A 25,489-nucleotide genomic window follows, 5' to 3' on the forward strand; every position below is an offset into this window, starting at 1 on the left:
CCTCCCTCCCTCCCATTTTCCTCCTTCCTTCCTTCCCTCCCTCCCTCCTTTCTTCTTCCTTCCTTCCCATTCTTTCCTCCTTCCTTCCTTCCCTCCCTCCCTCCTTCCCATTTTCGTCCTTCCTTCCTCCTTCCCTTCCCTCCCTCCTCCTTTCCTTCCTTCTCTTCCTTCCTTCCTTCCTTTCCCTCCCTCCCTCCCATTCTTTCCTCCTTCCTCCTTTCCTTCCTTCCTTCCTTCCTTCCTTCCTTCCTTCCTTCCTTCCTTCCTTCCTTTCTTCCCATTCTTTCCTTCCTTCCTTCCTCTCTTGCCCTAGTTGTTAACTGAATGGCTGCCATTCTTAATCTGCAGTGAATCTGTCTTCCCCCTTGACTTTGGCTTCTCAGAAGATCACAAAAAGGGATTATGTGATCCCAGGACATGGCGACCCTCATAAAGATGAGTCAGTTGCCAAGAGTCTGAATTTGGATCGTGTACAAATGTGGGAAAAACAGTGATCAGTCACTTGTTTCAGTGCTGTTGTAACTTCAAACGGTCACTAAGCGAATGGAGGGAATAAGTCCCGAACTGCCTGCGTTCCAGTCATTTAAGTCCTTCGTGCTGGAAGGCCGCCTCTCTTCTTTCTGTCTGCCCCCTCCTTCTCCTAAGGTTGCTTGCCTATCAGGTGGGGTGCATGGGGACCTGTGGGGGGGAACCTGCTCCTTGGCCCTGGGTGCGAATTTTGGTTTGGTTCTTCCAAGTCTCTTTGTGGTGCTGGGTAAATCCTGGGCACATGCAGGATTTTTGGCGTTTCCTTCCTCTCCATCCATCCATGTGATGATCCAATCTCTCCTCTTCTCCTCTCTTCTCTTCTCTTCTCTTCTCTTCTCTTCTCTTCTCTTCTCTTCTCTTCTCTTCTCTTCTCTTCTCTTCTCTTCCCTCCTCTTCTCCTCTTTTTTCTTCTCTTTTCTTTTTTCTTTTCTTCTCCTCTCCTCTCCTCTCCTCCTCTTTCTCTTCTCTTCTCTTCTCTTCTCTTCTCTTCTCTTCTCTTCTCTTCTCTTCTCTTCTCTTCTTCACTTCTCTTCTCTTTTCTCTTCTCTTCTTCTCTTCTCTTCCCTCCTCTTCTCCTCTTTTTTCTCCTCTTTTCTTTTTTCTTTTCTTCTCCTCTCCTCTCCTCTCCTCTCCTCCTCTTTCTCTTCTCTTCTCTTCTCTTCTCTTTTCTCTTCTCTTCTCTTCTTCTCTTCTCTTCCCTCCTCTTCTCCTCTCCTCTCCTCTTCTCTTCCCTTCTCTCCTCTTCTCCTCTTTTTTCTTCTCTTTTCTTTTTTCTTTTCTTCTCCTCTCCTCCTCTTTCTCTTCTCTTCTCTTCTCTTTTCTCTTCTCTTCTTCTCTTCTCTTCCCTCCTCTTCTCCTCTCCTCTTCTCTTCTCTTCTCTTCTCTTCCCTTCCCTCCTCTTCTCCTCTTTTTTCTTCTCTTTTCTTTTTTCTTTTCTTCTCCTCTCCTCTCCTCTCCTCCTCTTTCTCTTCTCTTCTCTTTTCTCTTCTCTTCTTCTCTTCTCTTCCCTTCCCTCCTCTTCTCTTTTTTCTCCTCTTTTCTTTTCTTTTCCTCTTCTCCTCTCGTCTCCTCTCCTCTTCTTTCTCTCCTCTTCTCTTCTCCTCTCCTCTCCTCCTTTCTTTTCTTTTCTTCTCTTTCCTTCTATCCTCTCCATTCCTCTCCTCCTCTCTTCTCTCTCCTCCTCTTCTCTTCTTCTGAGAGATGCTTTTTGTCCCCTTGACAGCCTGCAGCCCGAACGCCTGCCGGGCCATGGGCCGGGGTCTCCAGCCAAAGGGGGTGCGCGTGAAGGAGGTGGCGGACTTCAAGGTTTACACCAAGGGAGCCGGCACAGGCGAACTCAAAGTCACAGTCAAGGGACCAAGTAAGTTACGAGTTTTTTTCCCCTCCTTATCTTAGAAGAAATCTAATCCTGGTCTCCGAGTTGCAAGAAATGTACTTGGTAGTCCTCGACGAAAATTGATCCCAAAATTTATGTGGCTATGTGAGACGTGGGAGGTGGGTTTTGCCCTGTTTTGCGACTTTTCTGGCCACCGTTGTTAAGTGAATGGCCGCAGCTGTGAAATTAATCGCACCGTCGTTAAGCGAAGCTGCCTTCCCCAATTGACTTTGTTGGTGGTCGCAAAAGGGGATCACGTGGCCTTGGGAGACAGCAACGGTCATAAGGGCGAAGCAGTTGCCAAGCACCTGAATTTTGATCCCACGATCCTGGGGATTCTACCCAGGTTGTAACTGTGAAAAGTGGTCCTAAGTCACTTTTTCCAGTGCCGTTGTCACTTCAAACCGTCACTAAGCGAACTTAGCCAAATTATTGTAAAGCCACGTTTTGTTTTTTTTTTAAGCTGAAAAAAAAAAAAAGCTACAGCTGCTTTTGTAAGTTGCTATGAAGACCCAGAAGCTTACTCCTCTGCTGGGGAATCTCCTAGTGGTCTCCTTTCCTTTCCTAGTGATGCTTCAAAAGGAACCCTCAGGCTCGCTCGTTTGTACAAAGAGATGCTAAAAGAAAGTTGTTGTTTCTTTTTTTCCACCCCAGAAGGAACCGAGGAGCCGGTGAAGGTACGAGATGTCGGCGATGGGGTTTACGAGTGTGAATATTACCCCAAAGTGCCTGGAAAGTACATGGTGTCGATTACGTGGGGCGGCCACGCCATTCCGAGGAGGTAGGCCACTCAACGGCGGATAAAGGTTGGGAAATGTGGCCCTTTAAGAACCTCCACAATTTTGAAGCCCCACCCCCTTCGTTTTACGCTTCTAGTGCAGGGTTCCTCAACCTTCCCAGAGTTGGGAGGGAGCTTAGAGGTCATCTAGTCTAGCCCCCCCACCCCCCACCCGATCAGAATAAGATCTGGTGGAGCAGCTCTGACCATCCACATTTCCACCTCAAGGGCACGTGGCTCCAGCCAGGCCTCTTTTGATTGAACAAATGATAGTTTAGTAAACAGGTTTGAGCCTCATGTCTGCACTCAGACGTAAAGTAGTTTTCGTTCTTCTGCTTGGTCTTTCTCCACCTTGGCCAGTTTTAAGAGGGGTGGGCTTCAACTCCCAGAATTCCCCAGCTGCCAAGAATTCTGGGAGTTGAGATCCGCTCGTGCTAAAGCTGCCGCAGTCGAGAAACTCGGTCCCAGTAGCAGTGAGTTCCACAGGCGATGCTCAGAGAATGTCAACTGATGCAGAAGCTGATCCAAAGGGCTTCTGGGGATGCAACTGGACAGAAGCCTCTGGACGAATTCAGAGAGGGAGTTTCCAGTTTGCTGGATGTATCTAGAATCTGCTTATTTGTTTATTTTTATCTTGTCTTTATTATCCTGATAAATAAGGCAGTGAACATATCCAATATTCTTTTCTTCTATTTTCTTCACAACAACCTGAGCTGGGCTCAGGGAAAGAGACTGGCCCAAATTCACCCTGATGCCTTTTTTTTGTCTAAAGCAGGACTAGAACTCACCATCTCCTGGTGATTGGCCCAAACTCACCCAGTCAGCTTTCATCCCTTAAGACAATACTAGAATTCACCGTCTCCTGGTGACTGACCCAATGTCACCCAGCCAGCTTTTGTTTCTTAAGACAATACAATACTAGAACTCACCGTCTCCTGGTGATTGGCCCAAAGTCACCCAGCTGGCTTTCATGGTTAAGACGGAACTAGAAGTCACCGTCTCCTAGTGATTGGGCTAAGGTCACCCAGCCAGCTTTCATGCCTAAGGTGGGACTAGAACTCACTGTCTCCTGGGGATTGGCCCAAAGTCACCCAGCTGGCTTTCATGGTTAAGACGGGACTAGAACTCACCGTCTCCTAGTGATTGAGCTAAAGTCACCCAGCCAGCTTTCATGCCTAAAGTGGGATTAGAACTCACCATCTCCTGGTGATTGGCCCAAAGTCACCCAGTCAGCTTTCATCCCTTAAAACGATACTAGAACTCACCATCTCCTGATGATTGGCCCAAACTCACCCAGCCGGCTTTCATAGTGAAGCAGGGACTGGAACTCACCGACTCCTGGTGATTGCTGCAAAGTCACCTCCCCATCTTTTGTGCTTAAGACGGGACTAGAACTCACCGTCGCCTGCGTTTCTAGCCTGATGCTTTAACCCCCATTCTTCCTTTCTTCTTTCCAGTCCCTTTGAAGTGCAGGTGGCCCCTGAAGCTGGGTTGCAGAAGGTACGCGCCTGGGGCCCCGGCCTGGAAACCGGCATGGTGGGCAAGTCTGCGGACTTCGTTGTGGAGGCGATTGGCACCGAAGTGGGCACGCTGGGTACGTGAAAGGAGTGTTGGGGACGGGAGACTGGCAGGGTGGGGGGGAACAGTGGGCTTAACTGGTGGACCCAAGGAGAAATATCAAATTCTCCTCCCGTTCAAAACTCCTGAATTTGCCTTCGATGAGATTTCAAAAAGCGCAAAGAAGAGCAACGAAGAGGATCAAAGGCCCGGAGACTAAAACGTACAAAGAAGGGAATATGCAGGATTTGGGTTTGGCCAGTCTAGAGAAATGCAGGTTGTCCTCGACTTATGACCACAATTGAGCCGAGACATCCATTGCTAAGCAAGACCGTTGTTATGTGAATGTTGCCCCATTTTGCTAACTTTCTGGCCACAGCTGTTAAGGCCATCACAGCAGTTGTGGAGTGAGTAACACGGTTGTTAAGTGGATCGGGCTTACCCATTTCCCCCCGCAAAAGGGGACCCAGGGACACCCCAACCGTCATAAATACGACTCTGCTGCCAAACATCTGAATTTTGATCGCCTGACCATGGGGTTGTTGCAACCGTCGTAAGTGTGAAAAACGGTCTTGACTTGCTTTTTTTCAGTGCCATTGTAACTTTGAAATGGTCACTAAACGAATGGTTGTAAATCGAGGACTACCTGTAGTCTTTGACGGATGGCCAACGATTTTTGTCCTTCAGCGAGAGAGTTGTTCAGTGAGTTTTGCCCCCTTTTAGGACCTTCCTTGCCACTGTTGTTAAGTGAATCACTGCAGTTGTTAACTGAGTCACATGGTTGTTAAGTGAATCTGGCTTCTCCATTGACTCCTCCACCCCGTTTCCTAATCCTTTGGCCTCCCCACCGCCCTGCAGGGTTCTCCATCGAGGGTCCCTCGCAAGCCAAGATCGAGTGCGACGACAAAGGAGACGGTTCGTGCGACGTGCGATACTGGCCCACCGAACCGGGCGAGTACGCCGTCCACGTGATTTGCGATGACGAGGACATTCAGGACAGCCCCTTCATCGCCCACATCCTGCCGGCCACCAACGAGTATTTCCCCGAGAAGGTGAGCCTCTCCTGGCCCACGGGGTCTCCGTCAGGGGGGCGGATGGGGGGGGGTCCAAGCGTTGTTGGGCTGCTGGGCTAAGGCTGGTCCCAATCCCCCCCCCTTTTTGCAGGTCAAAGCGTTCGGTCCCGGGTTGGAGCCAGTGGGTTGCATCGTGAACAAACCGGCCGAGTTCACCATCGATGCCCGAGGGGCCGGGAAAGCAGCCCTCAAGATCTATGCTCAGGTCAGTTTGGGGGGGCAGGAGTTGAAGTCTGGAGGCCTGGAAGCCTCTTCTTTGTTTTTGTTATTTTGATGTTTTATTTTCATTTTTAAAATTTTTTATTGTATTATTTATATTTTATATTATAAATTTTATTTTGTTTTGTTTTATTATTTATTTTTTTAAATTTTTAAATTTCTAATTTAATATTTAATTTTCATTTATTTTATTTTTTATTTTATTTTTATTGTTTTTTTACTTTTTATTTTATTTTATTTTATTTTATTTTATTTTATTTTATTTTATTTTATTTTATTTTATTTTATTTTATTTTATTTATTTACATTCTGAGTGTATTATTTTTATAAGCAGCTCAAGGTGGTGAACGTATCTCATACACCTTCCTTGTATTTTCCCCCACGAAAACAGCCCTGTGAGGTGGGTTAGGCTGAGAAAGAGAGGAATTGGCCCCAGGTCACCCAGCTGGCTTTCGTGCCTAAGGCAGAACTAGAACTCACCGTCTCCTAGTTATTGGCTCAAAGTCACCCAGCTGGCTTTCATGCCTAAAGCAGGACTAGAACTCCCCGTCTCCTGGTAATTGGCCCAAAGTCACCCAGCTGGCTTTCATGCCTAAGGCGGGACTAGAACTCCCAGTCTCCTGGTGATTGGCCCAAAGTCACCCAGCCGCCTTTCAATGCCTAAGGCAGGACTAGAACTCACTGTCTCCTGGTGATTGGCCCAAAGTCACCCAGACGGCTTTCATTCCTAAAGCGGGACTAGAACTCACCGTCTCCCAGTTTCTAGCCTGCTGCCTTCACTCCTAGACCAAGCTGGCTCTCTTGCTTGAGGAAGGGAGCCCAGGATCGCTCCCAGCGCCCTGCCGGAAGTGATGACACTTCAGCCTGAGCAACGAAGCCACCTCTACTTGGGACCCTCAGGATGTGCCCAAGGACTTCTTTGACCATCTGGGAGTAACTCAAGAGTTGGTTTTCACTAAAGGTACTTTTCTTCCTAGGATGCCGAAGGCGTCCCCATTGACATCAAAGTCAAGGACAATGGCAATGGGACCTTCTCCTGTGTCTACGTCCCCACCAAGGCCATCAAGCACACCATCATCATCAGTTGGGGAGGCGTCAACATCCCCAAGAGTCCATTCCGGGTGAGTACCTCTGGGATGGAGAAGTGTGTTGGTGTTGTGGCTGTCGGCCGCCGGCCCCTCCAGCAGCCGAATCAGAGGAGGAGGAGGAGAAGATGGCCTGGGAGTCAGGGTCAGCATCAGGGCAACCTGAGACCTCCGAGGGGGAAGAGGGAATGGAGCTGTCAGAGAGAGAGAGAGAGAAAGAGAGAGAGGGAGGGAGGGAGGGAGGGAGGGAGAGAGAGAGGAGGAGGAGCCTGGGCCGTCCATCAGCCCTCAGGTGGAGAGTCAACAGCCCCCGGGTCTGGAGGTGGCTGATAAGGAAGAGGAGGAACACCTGGGTCTAGTGCCTGATGCGCAGAAGGCAGAGGAGAGGAGAGCAGTGGAAATCTATGGGCCGGTTCTTGGGACGGAAGAGCCACCACTGCTAGTGAAGCCCCACCCTGGCTCTGGGGATAAAAGGCGGGGGGCGGAGATGAATAGATGTGGCAGACAACTATTCATCTTCCGGATGGACAGACTTGTTAGCCTGAGAAAGAAACTTTTTGCCGGGGCTGCTGGCGCTCCTAATAAAGGAATCTTTGAGTTGACTTCAGAGGGTTTGTTGGGGAGCTGGGTCAGAACAGTTGGGGGGGGTTCTTGGCCATCTTCTGCCAATGGTCCTTTGGGGAGCAGGGAGCAGTGTGTCCACCCACCCATGGACAGGCAGGAGATCCCTGGCCAATCTTCTACTGAAGCTTAGAGATGGGAAGGTCTCAGTCTGAGCATATGGAGGCAATCAACTCTTCCAGCTTCTTCTTACCATCACACTCATCTGGTTTAGGACCATTCTAATTTTGAACAGTCACTAACCGAACTGTTGTACGTTGAGGTCCACCTGTACACATCAAATGTCCTCCCTGGTTGAATCCTGATCAATATATTTCAAAAAAAAAACATTGATCGCATGACTATGAAGACGCTGCAGTCCTTGTCAGTGTGAGGAACAATTGTCGGTCCCTTTTTTTTGGTGCCATTGTAACTATGAATGGTCATTAAACAAACGGTTGTAAGCCATGGACTACCTGATTCCATAATTCTATTTTGCTCTTCATATGTTCCTCTGCTTTTCTTCCTCATCACAGGTGAGTGTCGGAGAAGGTAGCCACCCCAATAAAGTCAAGGTGTACGGTCCTGGAGTTGAGAAAACTGGGCTGAAGGCCAACGAACCCACCTACTTCACCGTGGACTGCAGCGAGGCTGGCCAAGGTGCTCCTGAGATCCAGGGGGGAGGCTATGAGATGAAAGCTAACCACAAACATTAAACAGAAGAGCAGAGCTGAAGGGACCTTGGAGGTCTTCTAGTCCAACTGTTGTTGGGTTGAAACACCTCCCAAGGTGTCCATTCTGGAGAAGACATCCCACTTTTGAATGCTGATCCTTCAACCACATCCTATTGCTAAGACAATCCTTTCTGTTGGATTCTGGTGGGGCTCATAGCAGTGTTTCTCCCCCTGGGCCACTTTAAGATGGGTGGACTTCAACTCCCAGAATTCCCCAGCCAGCAACGGTTAGTGTTAGGTTTGCTGGCACGGGAATTCTGGGAGTTGAAGTCCACCCATCTTAAAGTGGCCCAGGTGGAGAAATATTGGTTTATAGGAAGACACTGATGTTGTGCACCCTTCCAGATTCATCTGACTAAATTGCCCATCATCCCCAGCAGCAATCTGGATGCTATTCAGTTGGGGAAGACCTTCTGATGTCTTCCAACCTTCTGACGGAGTTCCATCAGCCAGGCTTTCTGGAAGGATTCAAACTGGAGAAGCCAACAATGGATGTTGGCTCGTCCAGAAGAATCTCAGGGAGAAGCTTCATCCTGTTGGGTGCGGAGACCCTCCAAGATGATGCTGAGCTTGGAGTTAGAGATGACCAAATCTGGTCCCCAAACTCTCTAGACCCTTAATCCCATTTTGGCTTTGCAGGAGACGTGAGCATCGGGATCAAGTGTGCCCCTGGGGTGGTGGGCCCAGCAGAAGCCGACATCGATTTCGACATCATCAAGAATGACAACGATACCTTCACGGTGAAATACACACCTCCAGGTCCTGGGCGTTACACCATCATGGTGCTCTTCGCCACTCAGGTAAGGTTCATGTCGCCATGGGGCTGCCCAGCCTGGGAGCCTGTAGCTATGCCAGATGTGGCCTTAGGACCCGTGATCTGGATCAAAACTTTTGGGTCCCTGAGGGTTCTTCTGCTTCTCCATTGCCAAGTTGCACGACTTCATGGCCAGTTTGGTCTAGGGCAGGGGTCAGCAACCTGTTGCTCTGGAGCCGCATGTGGCTCTTTCACCCCTCTGCTGCGGCTCCCTGTCACTCAAAATATGCGTCACAACTGCCAATGTGCGACACCTGCCGGCACAGGATTTATTGAGCTGTTCAACCCCCGGTAGGCCAACCATGAATAAATCCAAGAAAAGAAAAGTTTCAGAAGTAAACAGAACATTTAATTCAACTACATATGCTAGTTTTTGGGCCGCTCAAGAAACAGTCAGGCACGGGAAGGGTTTTGTGGCTCCCGGTGTTTTCTTTTCTGTGGGAAACGGGTCCAAATGGCTCTTTGAGTCTTGCAGGCCCCTAGTCTAGTGGTTATGGCACCAAGCTAAAAACTGGGCGAGAGTTCCTTCTAATTCCACTTTAGGCATAAAGGTTAGCTGGGTGATTTTGGACCAGTCACTAAGAGATGGTGAGTTCTAGTCCCGCCTTAGGCATGTCAGCGAGCTGGGTGACCTTGAGCTATCAGGAGACAGTGAATTCTAGTTCCACCTTAGGCATGAAAGCCAGCTGGGTGACTTTGGGCCAGTCACTAGGAGACGGTGAATTCTAGTCCTGTTTTACGCATGAAAACTGGCTGGGTAACCTTGGGCCAATCACTGGGAGACGGGGAGTTCCAGTTCCACCTTAGCCATGAAAGGCAGCTGGGTGATTTCGGGCCATATATTTATTTTAGAGCTGTAGGAGAAGAGAGAGCAGAGCTGGAAGGTGGAGTTAAGTGCATCATCCACGTAGAATTGTTGGGTTCCCACAAATATTCGAAATCCAGCCCCTCTTGAATTCCGTTGATCCTTACCTGGCGCCAATTTAGCATGGAACTTGAGTTGACCAGATTCTTGTGTGCAGGCATGAGCAATAAATCTTCTACACTGCAACCTCATGTATGGTCTTCCTGATCCATTACCCATGGAAAAAGAACAGATGAACCAAGGAATATAAGATCCTCCCGTTTAAGGTTATGTGTCCGGCCCGATCCCCCCCATCTTCCTGATTCCTCTTTTCTACTGGGTCCCTGCAGGAAATCCCCATAAGCCCTTTCCACATCAAGGTGGATCCCTCGCACGACGCCAGCAAAGTGAAGGCCGAGGGGCCTGGCCTCAATCGGACGGGTGAGTGACCCTCCCCCAAAGGAAATTGTGCATATCCTCTTGACAAAAATAACAAATTTGAAGGACCTTGGAGGTCTCCAACCCCACCGGCCAAGCAGGAGACCGTCAACCATTCCAGAGAAATGGTTCTCCACCATCTTCTTGAAAGCCTCCAGTGATAATTAGAATAACAGAGTTAAAGGGACCCTGGAGATCTTGTAGTCCAGCCCCTTGGTCAAGCAGGAGATGCTATACCAGGGGTCTCCAAATCTGATTCCTCCTTCTTGGTGTTTCCTCCCCAGGCGTGGAGGTTGGGAAGCCCACTCACTTCACCGTTTTCACCAAGGGAGCGGGCAAAGCCAAGCTGGACGTCCACTTTGCCGGTGCCACCAAGGGCGAGGTGGTGCGTGACTTTGAGATCATCGACAATCACGATTACTCCTACACGGTCAAATACACAGCTGTGCAACAGGTGAGCAAGGATCTGCTGTTCTTGTCCTTATTTCTGGTGGTGTTGTGGCCTATCGGCCACCGGCCCCTCCAGCAGCCGACTCAGAGGAGGAGGAGGAGGAGGCGTGGGAATCGGGGTCAGCATCAGGGCAGCCTGAGAGCTCGGAGGGGGAAGAGGGAAGGGAGCTGTCAGAGAGAGAGAGAGAGAGAGAGAGAGAGGAGGAGCCTGGGCCGTCCGTCAGCCATCAGATGGAGAGTCAACAGCTCCCAGGTCTGGAGGTGGCTGATGAGGAAGAGGAGGAACAGCTGGGTCCAGTGCCTGGCACATGAATATGCAGAAAGCAGAGGAGAGGAGAGCAGCGGAAATCTATGGGCTGGTCCTTGGGACGGAAGATGCTACCGCTGCTAACGAAACCCCACCCTAACTCTGGGGGTAAAAGTCAGGGGGCGGAGACAATCTCTCTAGTCAACCTGCGCCTGTCCTGGGAATCCCCCACCCACCTGCAGGTTTTGCGGGACCTTACATAATATATTCCTGTCCTCACTAACCAGGGAAACATGGCAGTGACGGTGACCTACGGCGGTGACGCCATCCCCAAGAGCCCCTTCCCGGTCTACGTGGCGCCCCCTCTCGACCTTGGCAAGGTCAAAGTGCAAGGACTCAACAACAGTAAGTTTGAACTTGGGTCTACTCGTTGGGTACAGTTGAGTTGAAAGGATGGCAAGAGTTGGAGCGCTGGGTTGTGGTAGGAGAGGACCAAGTTGAATCCGAGGGTGGGGTCAAATATGTCATCAGTTTGGGGTGATGAAAGAAGAAACTTAAGCCCAGCCCCCTCCCCTTGAAGTCTGCTGACTCTTATCTGGGGCCAATTTGGCTTGATGATGTTGACAGAGTCAGCCTCGTGCCCCCAACCATCTGGGTCCTCGTTTTACTGACCTGGGAGGGATAAAAGGCTGAGTCAACCTTGAGCTGGTCAGGATCAAACTGCTGACAGTCGGAAGAATTAGTTTGCAATATTGCATTCTAACCACTGCGCCACCACAGTCCTTCCTTCCTTCCTTCCTTCCTTCCTTCCTTCCTTCCTTCCTTCCTTCCTTCCTTCCTTCCTCCCTCCCTCCCTCCCTCCCTCCCTTCCTTCCCACTTAGCAATAGCCCTTAGACTTATATACCGCTTTACAGTGCTTTTACAGCCCTCTCTAAGCGGTTTACAGAGGCAGCCTCTTGCCCTCAACCATCTGGGTCCTCATTTTACCCACCTTGGAAGGCTGGAAGGCTGAGTCAACTTTGAGCCGGTCAGGATCGAACTCCTGGCAGTGCGCAGAGTCAGCCTGCAATACTGCCGTTCCAACCTCTGCACCACCAGGGCTCATCTTGACAGAATTCAATGTGTTTACCTCTCCTGTTCTGTCCACGTGCAGAGGTCAATGTGGGTCAAGATCAAGAATTTACGGTCAACACGCGAGGAGCCGGTGGCCAGGGACAGCTGGATGTGAAGATCAGTTCGCCTTCCCGCCGGCCCATTCCTTGCAAGATGGAGACCGGGGCCACCAACGACGTCCACTCGGTCAAGTACATGCCACCTGAAGAGGGCCAGTATAAGGTGGACGTCACCTACGACGGGAATCCTGTGCCTGGAAGCCCCTTTGCTGTCGAGGCAGTGATGCCCCCAGACCCAACCAAGGTCAGCTCCAGCCGGATGTTCAGTGCTGCGGGATGTCGGAAGGGGAGGGGGCGAGATTGCCTTGGGGGGTGGGAACTGGGTAAGGATTCTGATGCCCTCCTGCAGTGTCTTGCTTTTTAAGGATAACTTTATTAAACTTTTAAGGAAGAGAGATAAAAATGAACAGGGACTCTTAATTGAGGTGAGAAAAAGAAAGAGGAAAAAGGAAGGAAAGGCAGGAAGGAGAGACGAAGAAAGAAGAAAGAGAAAGGACATACAGAAAAAGAAGAGGAAAGAAAGATGGGAAGAAAGAAAGAAAAAGAAAGAAAGAAAGAAAGAAAGAAAGAAAGAAAGAAAGAAAGAAAGAAAGAAAGAAAGAAAGAAAGAAAGAAAGAATCAGAGAGTAAGAAGGAGTAACAGATGGGAAGAAAGATGGGAAGAAAGAAAGAAAGAAAGAAAGAAAGAAAGAAAGAAAGAAAGAAAGAAAGAAAGAAAGAAAGAAAGAAAGAAACAGAGAGTAAGAAGGAGTAACAGATGGGAAGAAAGATGGGAAGAAAGAAAGAAAGAAAGAATCAGAGAGTAAGAAGGAGTAACAGATGGGAAGAAAGAAAGAAAGAAAGAAAGAAAGAAAGAAAGAAAGAAAAGAAAGAATCAGAGAGTAAGAAGGAGTAACAGATGGGAAGAAAGATGGAAAGAAAGAAAGAAAGAAAGAAAGAAAGAGAGAGAGAGAGAGAGAGAGAGAGAGAGTAAGAAGGAGAAACAGAATGAGAATGAAGCCCAAACTGCAGAAAAAAATAGCCAATCACCAGAAGATGGGGAGTTCTAGTCCTGCCTCAGGGATGAAAAGTGGCTGGGTCACTTCAGATCAATCACCCGGGGACAGTGAGTTCTAGTCCTGCCTTTAGCATGAAAGCCAACTGGGTGACTTTGGGCCAATCACTAGGAGACAGGAAGTTCTAGTCCCACCTGTGGCATGAAAACCAGATGGGTGACGTTGGGCCAATCACTAGGAGATGATGAGTTCTAGTCCTTCCTGGGGCATGAAAGCCAGCTGAGTGATTTGGGCCAATCACCAGGAGACGGGGAGTTCTAGTTCAAACAGGCAACCAACGAATGAACGAATGAACGAATGAACGAATGAACGAATGAACGAATGAACGAATGAACGAATGAACGAATGAACGAATGAGCGAATGAATTGAAAAACAAGTAAACCTAACACTTATTCTCTGCTAGGTGTGTGCCTATGGGCCTGGCCTGAAGGGGGGCTTTGTGGGCAAACCTGCCCCTTTCACCATCGACACCAAAGGAGCCGGGACAGGCGGGCTGGGCTTGACCGTGGAAGGTCCCTGCGAAGCCAAGATTGAGTGCCAGGACAACGGCGATGGCTCCTGCTCGGTCTCCTACTTGCCCACGGAGCGCGGCGAATATAGCATCAACATCCTCTTCGCCGAGACTCACATCCCGGGGTCCCCCTTCAAGGCGGACATCAAGCCCGTCTTCGACCCAACCAAGGTGACGGCCAGCGGGCCTGGTCTGGAGCGTGGCAAGGTGGGAGAGGTGGCCACCTTCACCGTGGACTGCTCCAAGGCGGGTGACGCCGAGCTGACCATCGAGATCATCTCCGATTCGGGCGTCAAAGCCGAGGTGCTGATCCAGAACAACAGCGATGGCACCTACAGCATCACGTACATTCCTTCCTTCCCGGGCACCTACACCATCACCATCAAATACGGCGGGCATCACGTGCCCAAATTCCCAGCTCGGGTCAACGTGGATCCCGCCGTGGACACCAGCAACGTCAAAGTCTTTGGGCCTGGCGTGGAACCTCGAGGTAGGTTGTGGCGAACAGGGCGACGGCCATTTTACTTCGGCAGGAGGAAAAGGCCGAGTCCCAAAGTGGGGAAAATATATTATGAAATTAATATATATATATTAACAAGATAACAAGGCTAAACCTGAGGGAAAGGTCAAATGAGTCATAAATCATGAATCCCTGGGTGCCCGCAAGAAATCTAAGTCGAGCCCACCTTGAAAGCCTTTCTTATCTCCTGCTCATTTTCCCTTAACAGTCAGTTGGCCAGATTCTTGTAGAGAGCATAAGCTTGCAATAATATTCATACAGCTCGACTTCATTTAGTGATGGTTCAAAGTTACAATGGCTCTGAAAAAAGTTACTTATAACCATTTTTCATAGTTATGACCTGTGCAGTATCCCTATGATCATGTGATCAAAATTCGGGTTCACGCTTGGCACCTGACTCATATTTATGACGGTTGCAGTGTCTTGGCATCACGCGATCCCCCTTTTGCGAACTTCCGACAAGCAAAGTCAAAGGGGAAGCCAGATTCACTTAACAACCGTATGCCTAACTTAAGAATTGCAGTGATTCACTTAACAACCGCGGCAAGAAAAGTCGTAAAGTGGGGCAAAACTCCCCACTGATTTTCCTTGTCAGAAGGTCACAAAAGGAGATCACATACTCTGGGACGTTGCAACCGTCATAAATACGAGTCAGTTGTCCAAGCGTCTGAATTCTGATCACTTGACCGTGGGGGAGGCTGCAACTGTCGTAAATGTGAAAAACAGTCGTAAGTCCCATTTTTCAGTGCCGTCGTATCTTTGAATGGCCACTAAACGAGCTGTTGTAAGTCAAGGACTGTCTGTATTCCTCTGTTTTTACTGTTGTAAACCACTGAGGGTAGTCCCATGATCAAACAAGCAGCAAATAAATTTAATAAAGCAGAAGTAAATTTTTGGGGTGCCCCCCAGATCCAAGCAGGGTGCTCATTATTGCTCACTCCTTCGCTGTTCTCCCCAGGGGTCCTGCGTGAGGTCACCACGGAGTTCACGGTAGACGCCCGCTCTCTCACCAAAACGGGGGGCAACCACATCCAAGTGCGAGTCATTAACCCTTCGGGGGCCAAGACGGACACCTATATCACCGACAACGGGGACGGCACCTACCGAGTCCAGTACACCCCCTTTGAGGATGGTAAGTCTTCCCTGATGCGCCCCCTCCCACTACTCTCCCCCCCACCCCACGCTGCTTCAATTTAAGCCCTTCTCGGACCCTTGGATGCAAAAAGTACAATTCAATAAATCAAAGTTAGCAACTGGGGTTTTCCTCCTTGCAACGGTGGCCTAGAGGGTGGAGCTCTCGCCTCACAATCAGGAGGCTGTGAGTTCGATCCTAGGTAGAGGCAGATATTTCTCTCTCCGGGCACACTGAGAATATAATATATCTGCTGAATAAAACTCTGTGTTGGCAACAGGAAGGGCATCCGGCCAGTAAACACTCGGCTTCATTCAGTTGCCCAGATTCCACCCCGATGCAAGGGATTATTATGGGGTTGTTAAAAGAAGATGATGATGTTGGGAGCATTATAATAATGGAAGGGAAATGCAGAGACCCCCACTGCCACAGGTAAGGGGGCAGTGATGTTTGCCCTGCACAGGGGATGAAGGCTCATGTGAACTCTTCGTCTCACAGGTATGCATCTGGTGGAGGTGACATACGATGACGTGCCGGTGCCCAAGAGCCCCTTCCGGGTGGGCGTCACCGAAGGCTGCGACCCCAGCCGCGTCCGTGCCTATGGCCCCGGTCTCGAAGGGGGCCTGGTGAACAAGTCGAACCGCTTCACCGTGGAAACCAGGTGAGTCTCCCCTGCCTCTCTCAGAGGCAAACCGAGTTGGACGGTGAGGATCTTTGCAGGTGGAACAGGATCTAAACCGGTGTGTTTCAAAGCCGGCCATTTTAAGATGGGTGGACTGCAACTCCCAGAATTCCCCATTGAAGTCCCTCCATCTAAAAGTCTGGCCAAGTTTGAAAACTGATATAAACTGTATCACAATCGAGAAAGGAAAATTTGCAAAGGGTGAGAAGTACTGGAAACTAAAGCAAAGAATTGCAGTTCTTGTTGTGAGTGCATCTATCTATCTATCCATCCATCTATATCTATCAATCTATCTGTATCCATCTATCCATCCATCCCCCCATCTATGGTATCTATTTATCATCTATCTGTCTGTCTGTCTGTCTAGATAGATAGATAGATACTGTAGCTAGATATAGATAGATTACATTAGTTTAATTTATCTAATCTATATCTATCTATATCTATCTATCTATCTTTCTCTCTCTCTATCTATCTAATTAAATAGATACTGTAGATAGATATAGATTAGATAGATAGATTACATTAGATTAATTTATCTAATTATCTATCTATCTATCTATCTATCTATCTATCTATCTAAATAGATACTGTAGATAGATATAGATTAGATAGATAGATTACATTAGATTAATTTATCTAATTATCTATCTATCTATCTATCTATCTATCTATCTATCTATCTATCTATCTAAATAGATACTGTAGATAGATATAGATTAGATAGATAGATTACATTAGATTAATTTATCTAATTATCTATCTATCTATCTATCTATCTATCTATCTATCTATCTATCTATCTATCTAAATAGATACTGTAGATAGATATAGATTAGATAGATAGATTACATTAGATTAATTTACCTAATTATCTATCTATCTATCTATCTATCTAAATAGATACTGTAGATAGATATAGATTAGATAGATAGATTACATTAGATTAATTTACCTAATTATCTATCTATCTATCTATCTATCTATCTATCTATCTATCTATCTATCTATCTATCTATCTATCTAAATAGATACTGTAGATAGATATAGATTAGATAGATAGATTACATTAGATTAATTTACCTAATTATCTATCTATCTATCTATCTATCTATCTATCTATCTATCTATCTATCTATCTATCTATCTATCTATCTATCTATCTAAATAGATACTGTAGATAGATATAGATTAGATAGATAGATTACATTAGATTAATTTACCTAATTATCTATCTATCTATCTATCTATCTATCTATCTATCTACCTCCCTCCCTCCCTCCCTCCCCCCCTCTCTCTCTTTCACCTACCTACCCACCTACCTACCGAGTGTATATCTATATCGCCCATTTCATTGGCATGCCTCCAGGCAGTTTACAGATAAAACAATAAAATGAAATAACAGCTACAGGTTTAAAAAAAAACAACAAGTTAAAAACCAGATTAAAACAAAAAAATACAATTATAAAGTTAAAAAAACAGAGGGAGGCAGATTCAAAGCAAGAAACCAATCAATCATCACCCTAAATATTGGGATGAAATTCAAGACCATGAAGATCCCTTGGTCTGTTTATGCTGCAGCATTTTTGGAGGTTTGCTGACCTTTGGACCCCAGGTCACGTAGGACCTTTATTAGGTCTGGGGTCTTCTGCATGCAACCCTAATAGATTTCATTTGCATCCACATTTTCCTGTGGTTTTAATTCACCAAACGGAGTTGAACTTCTTGTAGGAATGTTGGATGGGTTTGTTCCCGGTGGCTTTGGCCACAGGTCCTATTTTTGGGTGGGATTCTTTAAAGGGCTCCCTTTTCTTCCCAGGGGCGCAGGGACCGGGGGTCTCGGCTTGGCTATCGAAGGCCCCTCGGAGGCCAAGATGTCCTGCAAGGACAACAAAGATGGCAGCTGCAGCGTGGAATACATCCCCTTCACGCCCGGGGACTACGATGTCAACATTACCTTTGGTGGACGCCCCATTCCAGGTGGGTGAGGAGGATGGGTGAGGAAAGGGGGCTCACCAAGACACGTATGAAGATGGGAGGAGGGGGGGAGGGAAGGGACAGGTAGTCCTCGACTTACGACAGTTCGTTTAGTGACCATTCAAAGTTGGAACGGCACTGAAAACAGTGACTGATGAGTGCCGACTGCTGAAAGCATTTATTTATTATTTTGTTCGTTTGTTTGTAACATTTATTGGTCGCCCATCTTACCACAGGGTAACCTTGGGCAGCTTGCAATACAGGTAGTCCTCCACTTACGAATGTTCGTTTAGTGACCATTTGAAGTTACGGCGTCACTGAAAAAAGGGACTTAGGAGCATTTTTCACACTTACGATGGTCCTAAGTCCCTTTTTTCAGTGACGCCGTAACTTCAAATGGTCACATTGCAACATCCCCACGGTCACATGATGAAAATTCGGACGATTGGCAACTGACTCGTATTTATGACAGTTGCAGTGTCCCGGGGTCACATGATCCCCTTTTGCGACAAGCAAAACCAGTGCGGGCACTGGATTCACTTAACAACCGTGCTCCTAACTTAACCACTGCAGGAATTCGCTTAACACCTGTGGCAAGAAAGGGTGTAACATGCGGCAAAACTCACTTAACAAATGTCTCGCTTAGTGTCAGAAACGTTGGGCTCGATTGTGGCCGTAAGTCGAGGACTACCTGTATTGTTCTAGATCCAGGAACTCTTTTGTGGAAGCCCCTTCAGGTTCTCCAGATCTTCAGGAAGAGATTCCTGAGGGGGGGGTTGTTGGAGTAGCCCGTGTTCCCTACAGATCTCATTCTCGTTCTCCTGGGGTCAACCTTATCTGATAACCCTCTTCCTAAGAATTGCATAGATGAGAATGGGCTTTCCTGGGAATGGTCCACCTTGTGATGGGTGGTATGGCCCAGTTCTAGGCCTTCTTCTCAAAGTTCCTCCAAGAAAGCCTGGATGAGCAACCAGATGTGGTCCAAGAGGCCAAAGAGTTGTGGCCTGTTGACCCCTGGCCCCCCCAACAGCTGACTCAGAGGAGGAGGAGGAGATGAGGGAGTCAAGGTCAACATTAGGGCAATTTGGGAGCTCCGAGGGGGAAGAGGGAAGAGCTTTCAGAGAGAGAGAGAGAGAGAAAGAGAGAGAGGAGAGAGAGAGAGAGAGAGAGAGAGAGAGAGAGAGAGAGAGAGAGAGAGAGAGAGAGAGAGAGAGAGAGAGAGAGAGAGGCAGAGCCTGGGCCGTCCATCAGCTCTCAGGTGGAGAGTCAACAGCCCTCATGTCTGGAGGTGGCTGATGAGGAAGAGGAGGAGCAGCTGGGTCCAGTGCCTGATGCGCAGAAGGCAGAGGAGAGGAGAGCAGTGGAAATCTATGGGCTGGTCCTCGGGACAGAAGAGCCACCGCTGCTAGCAAAGCCCCACCCTAGCTCTGGGGATAAAAGGCAGGGGGCGGAGATGAATAGATGTGGCAGACAACGATTCACTTCCTGCCGGACGGACTTGTTAGCCTGCGGAGAAAGAGAGAGAGTTTTTGCCGGTGCTGCCAGCGCTCCTAATCAAGGAATCTTTGAGTTGACTTCAGAGGGTTTGTCGTCTTTGGGGAGCTGGCTCAGAACACAAAGGATGATCTTCTGCTGGGCACTCATGGTGGATCTCTCTTCCCAGGGAGCCCCTTCCGTGTTCCTGTCAAAGACGTGGTCGATCCCAGCAAAGTCAAATGCTCGGGACCCGGATTGGGGGCCGGTGTGAGAGCCCGGGTCCCTCAGACCTTCACTGTTGATTGCAGCAAGGCTGGGCTGGCCCCCCTGGAGGTGAAGGTGCTGGGACCTTCAGGTATGGTGATTTGGGGGGTGGAGCATTGATTCAGAATGGATTATGGGATGGGAAGAAGGGCCTCAAAGAGGACAGAGGTCAATGCCTAGATCTTCAAGAAGACATTGGACAACCGTTGGTCTGAAATGATATAGGGTCTCCATCTTGAGTTGTGGGTCAGACTAGAAGACCTCCAAGGTCCCTTCCATCCCTGCTATTCTGTTATCTTGGAGGCAGGGGACACAGTTGACCCCCAACAATGTCCCCTCTTGATGGCCTAGCTCCGATGAGAGGGGTTAAAGGTCAGAGAGCTTGCCTTTTGGTTTACTCTCTTGAGAAGGCCACACTTGGAATATTTGCATCCAGTTTTGGTCGCCACGATGTAAAAAAAGATGTGGAGACTCTGGAAAGAGTGCAGAGAAGAGCAACAAAGACGATTAGGGGGCTGGAGACCAAAATATACGAAGAACGGTTGCAGGAATTGGAAATGTCTAGTTTAGTCTTTTAATGAAAAGAAGGACTAGGGGAGACATGATAGCAATATTCTGATATCTAAGGAGTTGCCACAGAGAGGAGGGGGCCCACCTATTCTCCAAAGCACCAGAAGGCAGGACAAGAAGCAATGGATGGAAACTAATCAAGGAGAGAATCAACCTAGAACTAAGGAGGAATTTCCTGAGAGTGGGAACAATTAATCAGTGGAGTGACTTGCCTCCAGAAGTTGTGGGTGCTCCAACAATGGAGATTTTCAAGAAGAGATTGGACAGCCCTTCATCTGAAATGGTGTAGGGTTTCCTTCCTGAGCAGGAGGTTGGACTAGAAGACCTCCATGGTCCCTTCCCACTCTGCCATTCTGTTAAGAACTTGATGGGTCAATCCTGCCGTAGTTGGCTTCAGTTGACCCAAAGCCACCTTAGATGCCTTCTAATGCTCCTCTTCTCTTCCTTCTCTGTCCAGGAGTGGCTGAGCCGGTGGAGGTGCGTGACAACGGAGACGGCACACACGCTGTGAAATACACACCGGCTACAGATGGACCGTACACCATCTCTGTCAAATACGCCGGGCAAGAGGTGCCCCGCAGGTGAGAGAGAGTTAAAAGCTCCTGGCCAATTTCTCCTACAATCGCTGGAGGATCCTTTCTTGATGCCCCCGTGATTCACTTAACAACTGTGGCAAGAAAGGTTGTAAAATGGGGCAAAACTCACTTCACAAATGTGTCGCTTAGCAACAGGTGTTTGGGGTTCAATTGTGGTCCTAAGCCGAGGAGTATCTGTACCAAATTCCTCTGGTTTTATTTATGAAAGTGTCTGTTGGGTAAAGTCTCTTGGAGACCTGGGTTTGCTACTGTAGAATTGCCCAGCTGGGTTGCCTTCTGAGTGATCCAGACTACAATCTCCAGCATTCCCAGCCACAGAGAATCAGGGATGGGAGTTGTAATCTGATTGACCTGGCCTCTGATTCTGCAGAAGGAGGTGCTCGGGTCCTTTCAGGGTTGTGAGGAACCCCAACTCACATGACATGACATGAATGAATGAATGGATGGATGGATGAATATGTCCCCCCAACTGAAAGGGTTCTTGGCTGCAAGGAGAGGAGGGGAGGCCCAGCCAGATCCTCTCTGATCTCCCAGCTTCTGCCTCTTTCAGCCCCTTCAAGATCCGGGTCCTTCCTGCTCACGATGCCAGCAAAGTACGGGCCAGCGGTCCTGGACTCAATGCCTCGGGCATCCCTGCCAGCCTGCCGGTGGAGTTCACCATCGACGCCCGTGATGCCGGTGAAGGGTTGCTCACCGTACAGATCCTGGTAAGTGGTGGGGCTAGGAGGGAGCTATGGGGTGGCTTGGAGGACTTCTATTAGTCCTGAGTGTGGCAACAGAGAAATGCCCTTGGGGAGGTGGTGGGTGGTGGGAGAGGGGCTTGGGATTGTCAGCCCAAATGCTGGCTTAAAGTTGCTAAGGTTGAAAAAAAAAAACCCAACAATCTTGCAAGCCTGAAAATACAAATCACCCACTGTCTGTTTTTAATGCCGGATTAATTAGGATGGATCCTTTCTAAATTCCTTTCTCTGTCCGTTGTACAGCTGAGGGCTCATCTTCCTTTTCTCTGATCCTTTCTAGGCTACATCTCTTCCTCCTACACACACACACACACCGTTTTCCAAGATCATTCTCGCATTCCATTACAGGCTGACCCTTGACTACACCCTCTGCCTCTTTTTACCCCCCAGGACCCTGAGGGCAAACCCAAGAAGGCCAACATTCGGGACAACCGAGATGGGACCTACACGGTCTCCTATGTTCCAGACATGACGGGCCGCTACACCATCACCATCAAATACGGCGGCGATGAAATCCCCTACTCGCCTTTCCGCATCCACGCCTTGCCCGCTGGAGATGCCAGCAAGTGTCTGGTGACAGGTAGGCAGTTGCTCTTCTTCCTACCTGTGTGTGTGTGTGTGTGTGTGTGTGTGTCTGTGTGTCACTTTCTTGGGGCAAGAACGATTTCTGACAAGGATGCTCGTTTCTCTTTCTGTCTCTCTGCCTACAGTGTCCATCGGAGGCCACGGACTGGGTAAGCTTTGACGCGGATTGCAAGAACATTTTCATGGCCCAGTTGTCTCATCATGCGCCCTAACATTTTGAAGCTCACTTTTACTTGGGAACATTGAAGTTCTGGAGGTTCTCTTTGCAAAGGATGGGTTCCAGCTTCCTCCTGGAGATTTGGGGGAATCTTCTTATTCCATCTAGATCAGTGTTTCTCAACCTTGGTAGCTTGAAGATGGGTGGACTTCAACTCCCAGAAATGTCCACCCATCTTCAAGCTTCCAAGGTTGAGAAACACTGATCTAGATGCCCCTTGAGATTTTTCTTTTCTTCCATCCTTTTATCATTCAGGTCCCTAATTTTATTTGAGGCTATGATTTTCATTATTCCTAGTTTTAATCTTAAATCCACCTGCTGGACTGAGACATTGGCCGAGTGACTCTTTTTTTGGTGACTCTTAACTTGAGAGCCTCCTCCAGCATTTCTTTCATCCCCTCCATCGCCGAACCTAACCCTACCTCAATGGTCCCGTGATGTAGGAGAAGGAATGGCAGAAGCTGGGGGTGGCGTGAAAAGAGGAATCAGTTTAGAATCCCTACATAGTCACAAGCCAACTAAGTCAAATCGCCCTTAACCCTTATTTAACTCCAACAAGGTGCTGAATGTTAGTTGAGAAGATTCCTGCGCAGATAGGCTTTTAGTAAGAAGGAGTGGCGCGGTGGCCTAGAGGACAGAGCTCTCACCTCACAATCAGGAGGCTGTGAGTTCGATCCTACGTAGAGGCAGATATTTCTCTCTCTGGGCACAATGAGAATAGATCTGCTGAACAAAACTCCGGATCGGCGACAGGAAAGGCCTCCGGCCATTCAAACACTCTGCTAACTCCATTCAGTTGCCCAGACTCCACCTCGCAAGGGATTATGGGGTCGTTAAAAGAAGATGATAGGCTTTCAGTAAGAAGTCCCTTCAATGGGACCTTCACCTGTAGACTTTTTTTTTTTTTTTTAATTTGATTTATATGCCGCCCTTCTCCGGAGACTCAGGGCGGCTTACAATGCGTTAAGCAATAGCCTTCATTCTTTTGTATATTTTATACAAAGTTAGCTTATTGCCCCCACAAACTGGGTCCTCATTTCACCTACCTTAGAAAGGATGGAAGGCTGAGTCAACCTTGAGCCTTGGAGAGACTTAAATCTTCAAAGCTGACAGGCGTGGTCTCTGGGCTTGGCTGCAACCATTGTCTTCATTTCCTTGTAGGAGCATGCCTTGGTCCCACCATCCAGATCGGAGAGGAGACGGTGATCACGGTGGACGCCAAGGCAGCTGGGAAGGGCAAGGTGACCTGCAAGGTCTCCACGCCCGATGGGGCCGAGCTGGATGTCGACGTGGTGGAGAACCACGATGGGACCTTTGACATCTATTACACGGCTCCCGAGCCTGGCAAATACGTCATCACCATCCGTTTTGGAGGCGAGCAGATCCCCAACAGCCCCTTTCACGTGGTGGTGAGTACAGGACGTGCCCAGACAAAAACCGCCATCGGTGGGGTAGTCGGGACACAGAGCAGCCACCCTTTTCTAAGGACCATCCAGCAACAAAAGTATCAGTAGAAATGTGGAGCTCAAGATTGAACTGTGGGGTCCCTGGTGCCCTCTGAGCTTGGTTGTTTTCTTGCAAGCGTTTCATGACCCAACGGGTTAACATCATAGGTGCTGGAAGGGAGAGAGTATTGAGCGGGGAAGGAGAAGGAGGACGACTGTGGGGTTCTTGGTACTCTCTGAGCTTGCTTGTTTTCCTGGAGATCTTTCATGACCCAACTAGGGAATATCATCAGTGCTAGAAGGGAGTGGATTTTGTGGAGAGGAGGAGGTGGAGGAGGAGGAGGAGGAGGAAGAGGAGGAGGAGGAAAATTGTAGGGTCCTTGGTGCTCTCTGAGCTTAGTTGTTTTCCTGGAGACCTTTCATGACCCAACTAGGGAATATCATCAGTGCTAGAAGGGAGTGGATTTTAGGAGGTGGTGGAGGAGGAGGAGGAGGAAGAGGAGGAGGTGGAGAAGGAGGAGGAGGAGGAGGAGGAGGAGGAGGAGGAGGAGGAGGAGGAGGAGGAGGAGGAGGAGGAGGAAAATTGTAGGGTCCTTGGTGCTCTCTGAGCTTGCTTGTTTTCCTGGAGATCTTTCATGACCCAACTAGGGAATATCATCAGTGCTAGAAGGGAGTGGATTTTGTGTAGAGGAGGAGGTGGTGGAGGAGGAGGAGGAGGAGGAAGAGGAGGAGGAGGAGGTGGAGAAGGAGGAGGAGGAGGAAGAAAATTGTAGGGTCCTTGGTGCTCTCTGAGCTTACTTGTTTTCCTGGAGACCTTTCATGACTAGAGAATGTCACCAGTGCTAGAAGGGAGTGAATTTTATGGAGGGTGGAGGAGGAGGAGCAGGAGGACAATTGTGGGGTCCTTGGTGCTCTCCGAACTTAGATGTTTTCCTGCAGACCTTTCATGACCCAACTAGGTAGCATCATCAGTGCTAGGACGGAGAGCTAGAAGGCTTCTGATGATGTTACCTATTTTGGGTCATGGAAGGTCTGCATGAAAACAGCCAAGCTCAGAGAGCACCAAGAAGTCCTCTGGTTGTGTTTGGTGGCCACCCCACAACTGTTCAGCTCTATCCCAGCAGCCGTCTGATACCGCGAGGTTGTGGGGTGAAGAGGGCTCTCAACATGCATGCAGGACCATCCTCTGACGTCTCCCTTGCTTCCCGCCAGGCCTGTGACTCCATTCCTCAGGTGGAGGAGCCCTGCGAATCCAACCAGCTTCACCAGCCCTTCCCGGTGCACCACCCTGGTGGCTTCCCTCCACACTGGGTACCAGGACTGTGTCCTTGCTTGCCTTTGTCTCCTCTCACTGTCTCTCTCTTTCTGTCTCGGAAAGGAGGGTCCTCCTGCCCCCATGCACCAATGCCAAGAGGGTCCTCAGGATGTGGTGGAAGGAATCAAGACGGTGACCATGATGTGCAGTTGAAGCTCTGCCAACTTTGGATGGTCAACATGGAGAGCTTCAATTGCACACTTTCAGCTGCCATCTTGACTTTTTTGGACACATCCTGCAGATACCCCTGGCCAAGGCTAAATTCCAACCTTGGTTTTCCTCAGATATTTCTGTCAGACTTTCTTGCAAAAATCAAATCCAGAAGCACACACAGATAACTGATTCAGCTGGATTCCTTAACTTCTTTATATACATAATAATACATGAAGTAGATTTTACAATACCAATAGCAGATTCACAGTTTCGTTTCAGCTCGAATCAGCAGACAAGTTCACGCTCACCGGTTTCAGTTTCGTTTCTCTGCACAG

The 25,489-nt window shown here is 48.6% G+C and overlaps 1 protein-coding gene across 2 annotated transcripts in view; it reads left to right on the forward strand.

The window, feature by feature from the left end:
- Positions 1-25,489, forward strand: part of FLNC (filamin C) — a 90,547-nt gene that overhangs the window by 40,454 nt on the left and 24,604 nt on the right. For both annotated transcript variants that reach the window (XM_070947825.1, XM_070947826.1), the window contains 22 exons: positions 1,751-1,888; positions 2,558-2,684; positions 4,139-4,275; positions 5,097-5,290; positions 5,403-5,516; positions 6,508-6,651; positions 7,752-7,875; positions 8,589-8,749; positions 9,958-10,048; positions 10,330-10,499; positions 11,030-11,147; positions 11,897-12,159; positions 13,375-13,972; positions 14,961-15,134; positions 15,633-15,795; positions 17,636-17,796; positions 19,457-19,624; positions 20,561-20,684; positions 21,250-21,406; positions 21,830-22,019; positions 22,150-22,173; positions 23,403-23,650. In XM_070947825.1, the coding sequence (XP_070803926.1) occupies positions 1,751-1,888; positions 2,558-2,684; positions 4,139-4,275; positions 5,097-5,290; positions 5,403-5,516; positions 6,508-6,651; positions 7,752-7,875; positions 8,589-8,749; positions 9,958-10,048; positions 10,330-10,499; positions 11,030-11,147; positions 11,897-12,159; positions 13,375-13,972; positions 14,961-15,134; positions 15,633-15,795; positions 17,636-17,796; positions 19,457-19,624; positions 20,561-20,684; positions 21,250-21,406; positions 21,830-22,019; positions 22,150-22,173; positions 23,403-23,650 (3,788 nt within the window). The remainder of the gene's footprint in view (positions 1-1,750; positions 1,889-2,557; positions 2,685-4,138; positions 4,276-5,096; positions 5,291-5,402; positions 5,517-6,507; positions 6,652-7,751; positions 7,876-8,588; positions 8,750-9,957; positions 10,049-10,329; positions 10,500-11,029; positions 11,148-11,896; positions 12,160-13,374; positions 13,973-14,960; positions 15,135-15,632; positions 15,796-17,635; positions 17,797-19,456; positions 19,625-20,560; positions 20,685-21,249; positions 21,407-21,829; positions 22,020-22,149; positions 22,174-23,402; positions 23,651-25,489) is intronic.

The sequence above is a fragment of the Pituophis catenifer genome, unplaced genomic scaffold, assembly GCF_029215685.1.
Source record: "Pituophis catenifer annectens isolate HBS135680 unplaced genomic scaffold, rPitCat1.0.hap2 SCAF_7, whole genome shotgun sequence".
Taxonomy (NCBI): Eukaryota; Metazoa; Chordata; class Lepidosauria; order Squamata; family Colubridae; genus Pituophis; species Pituophis catenifer.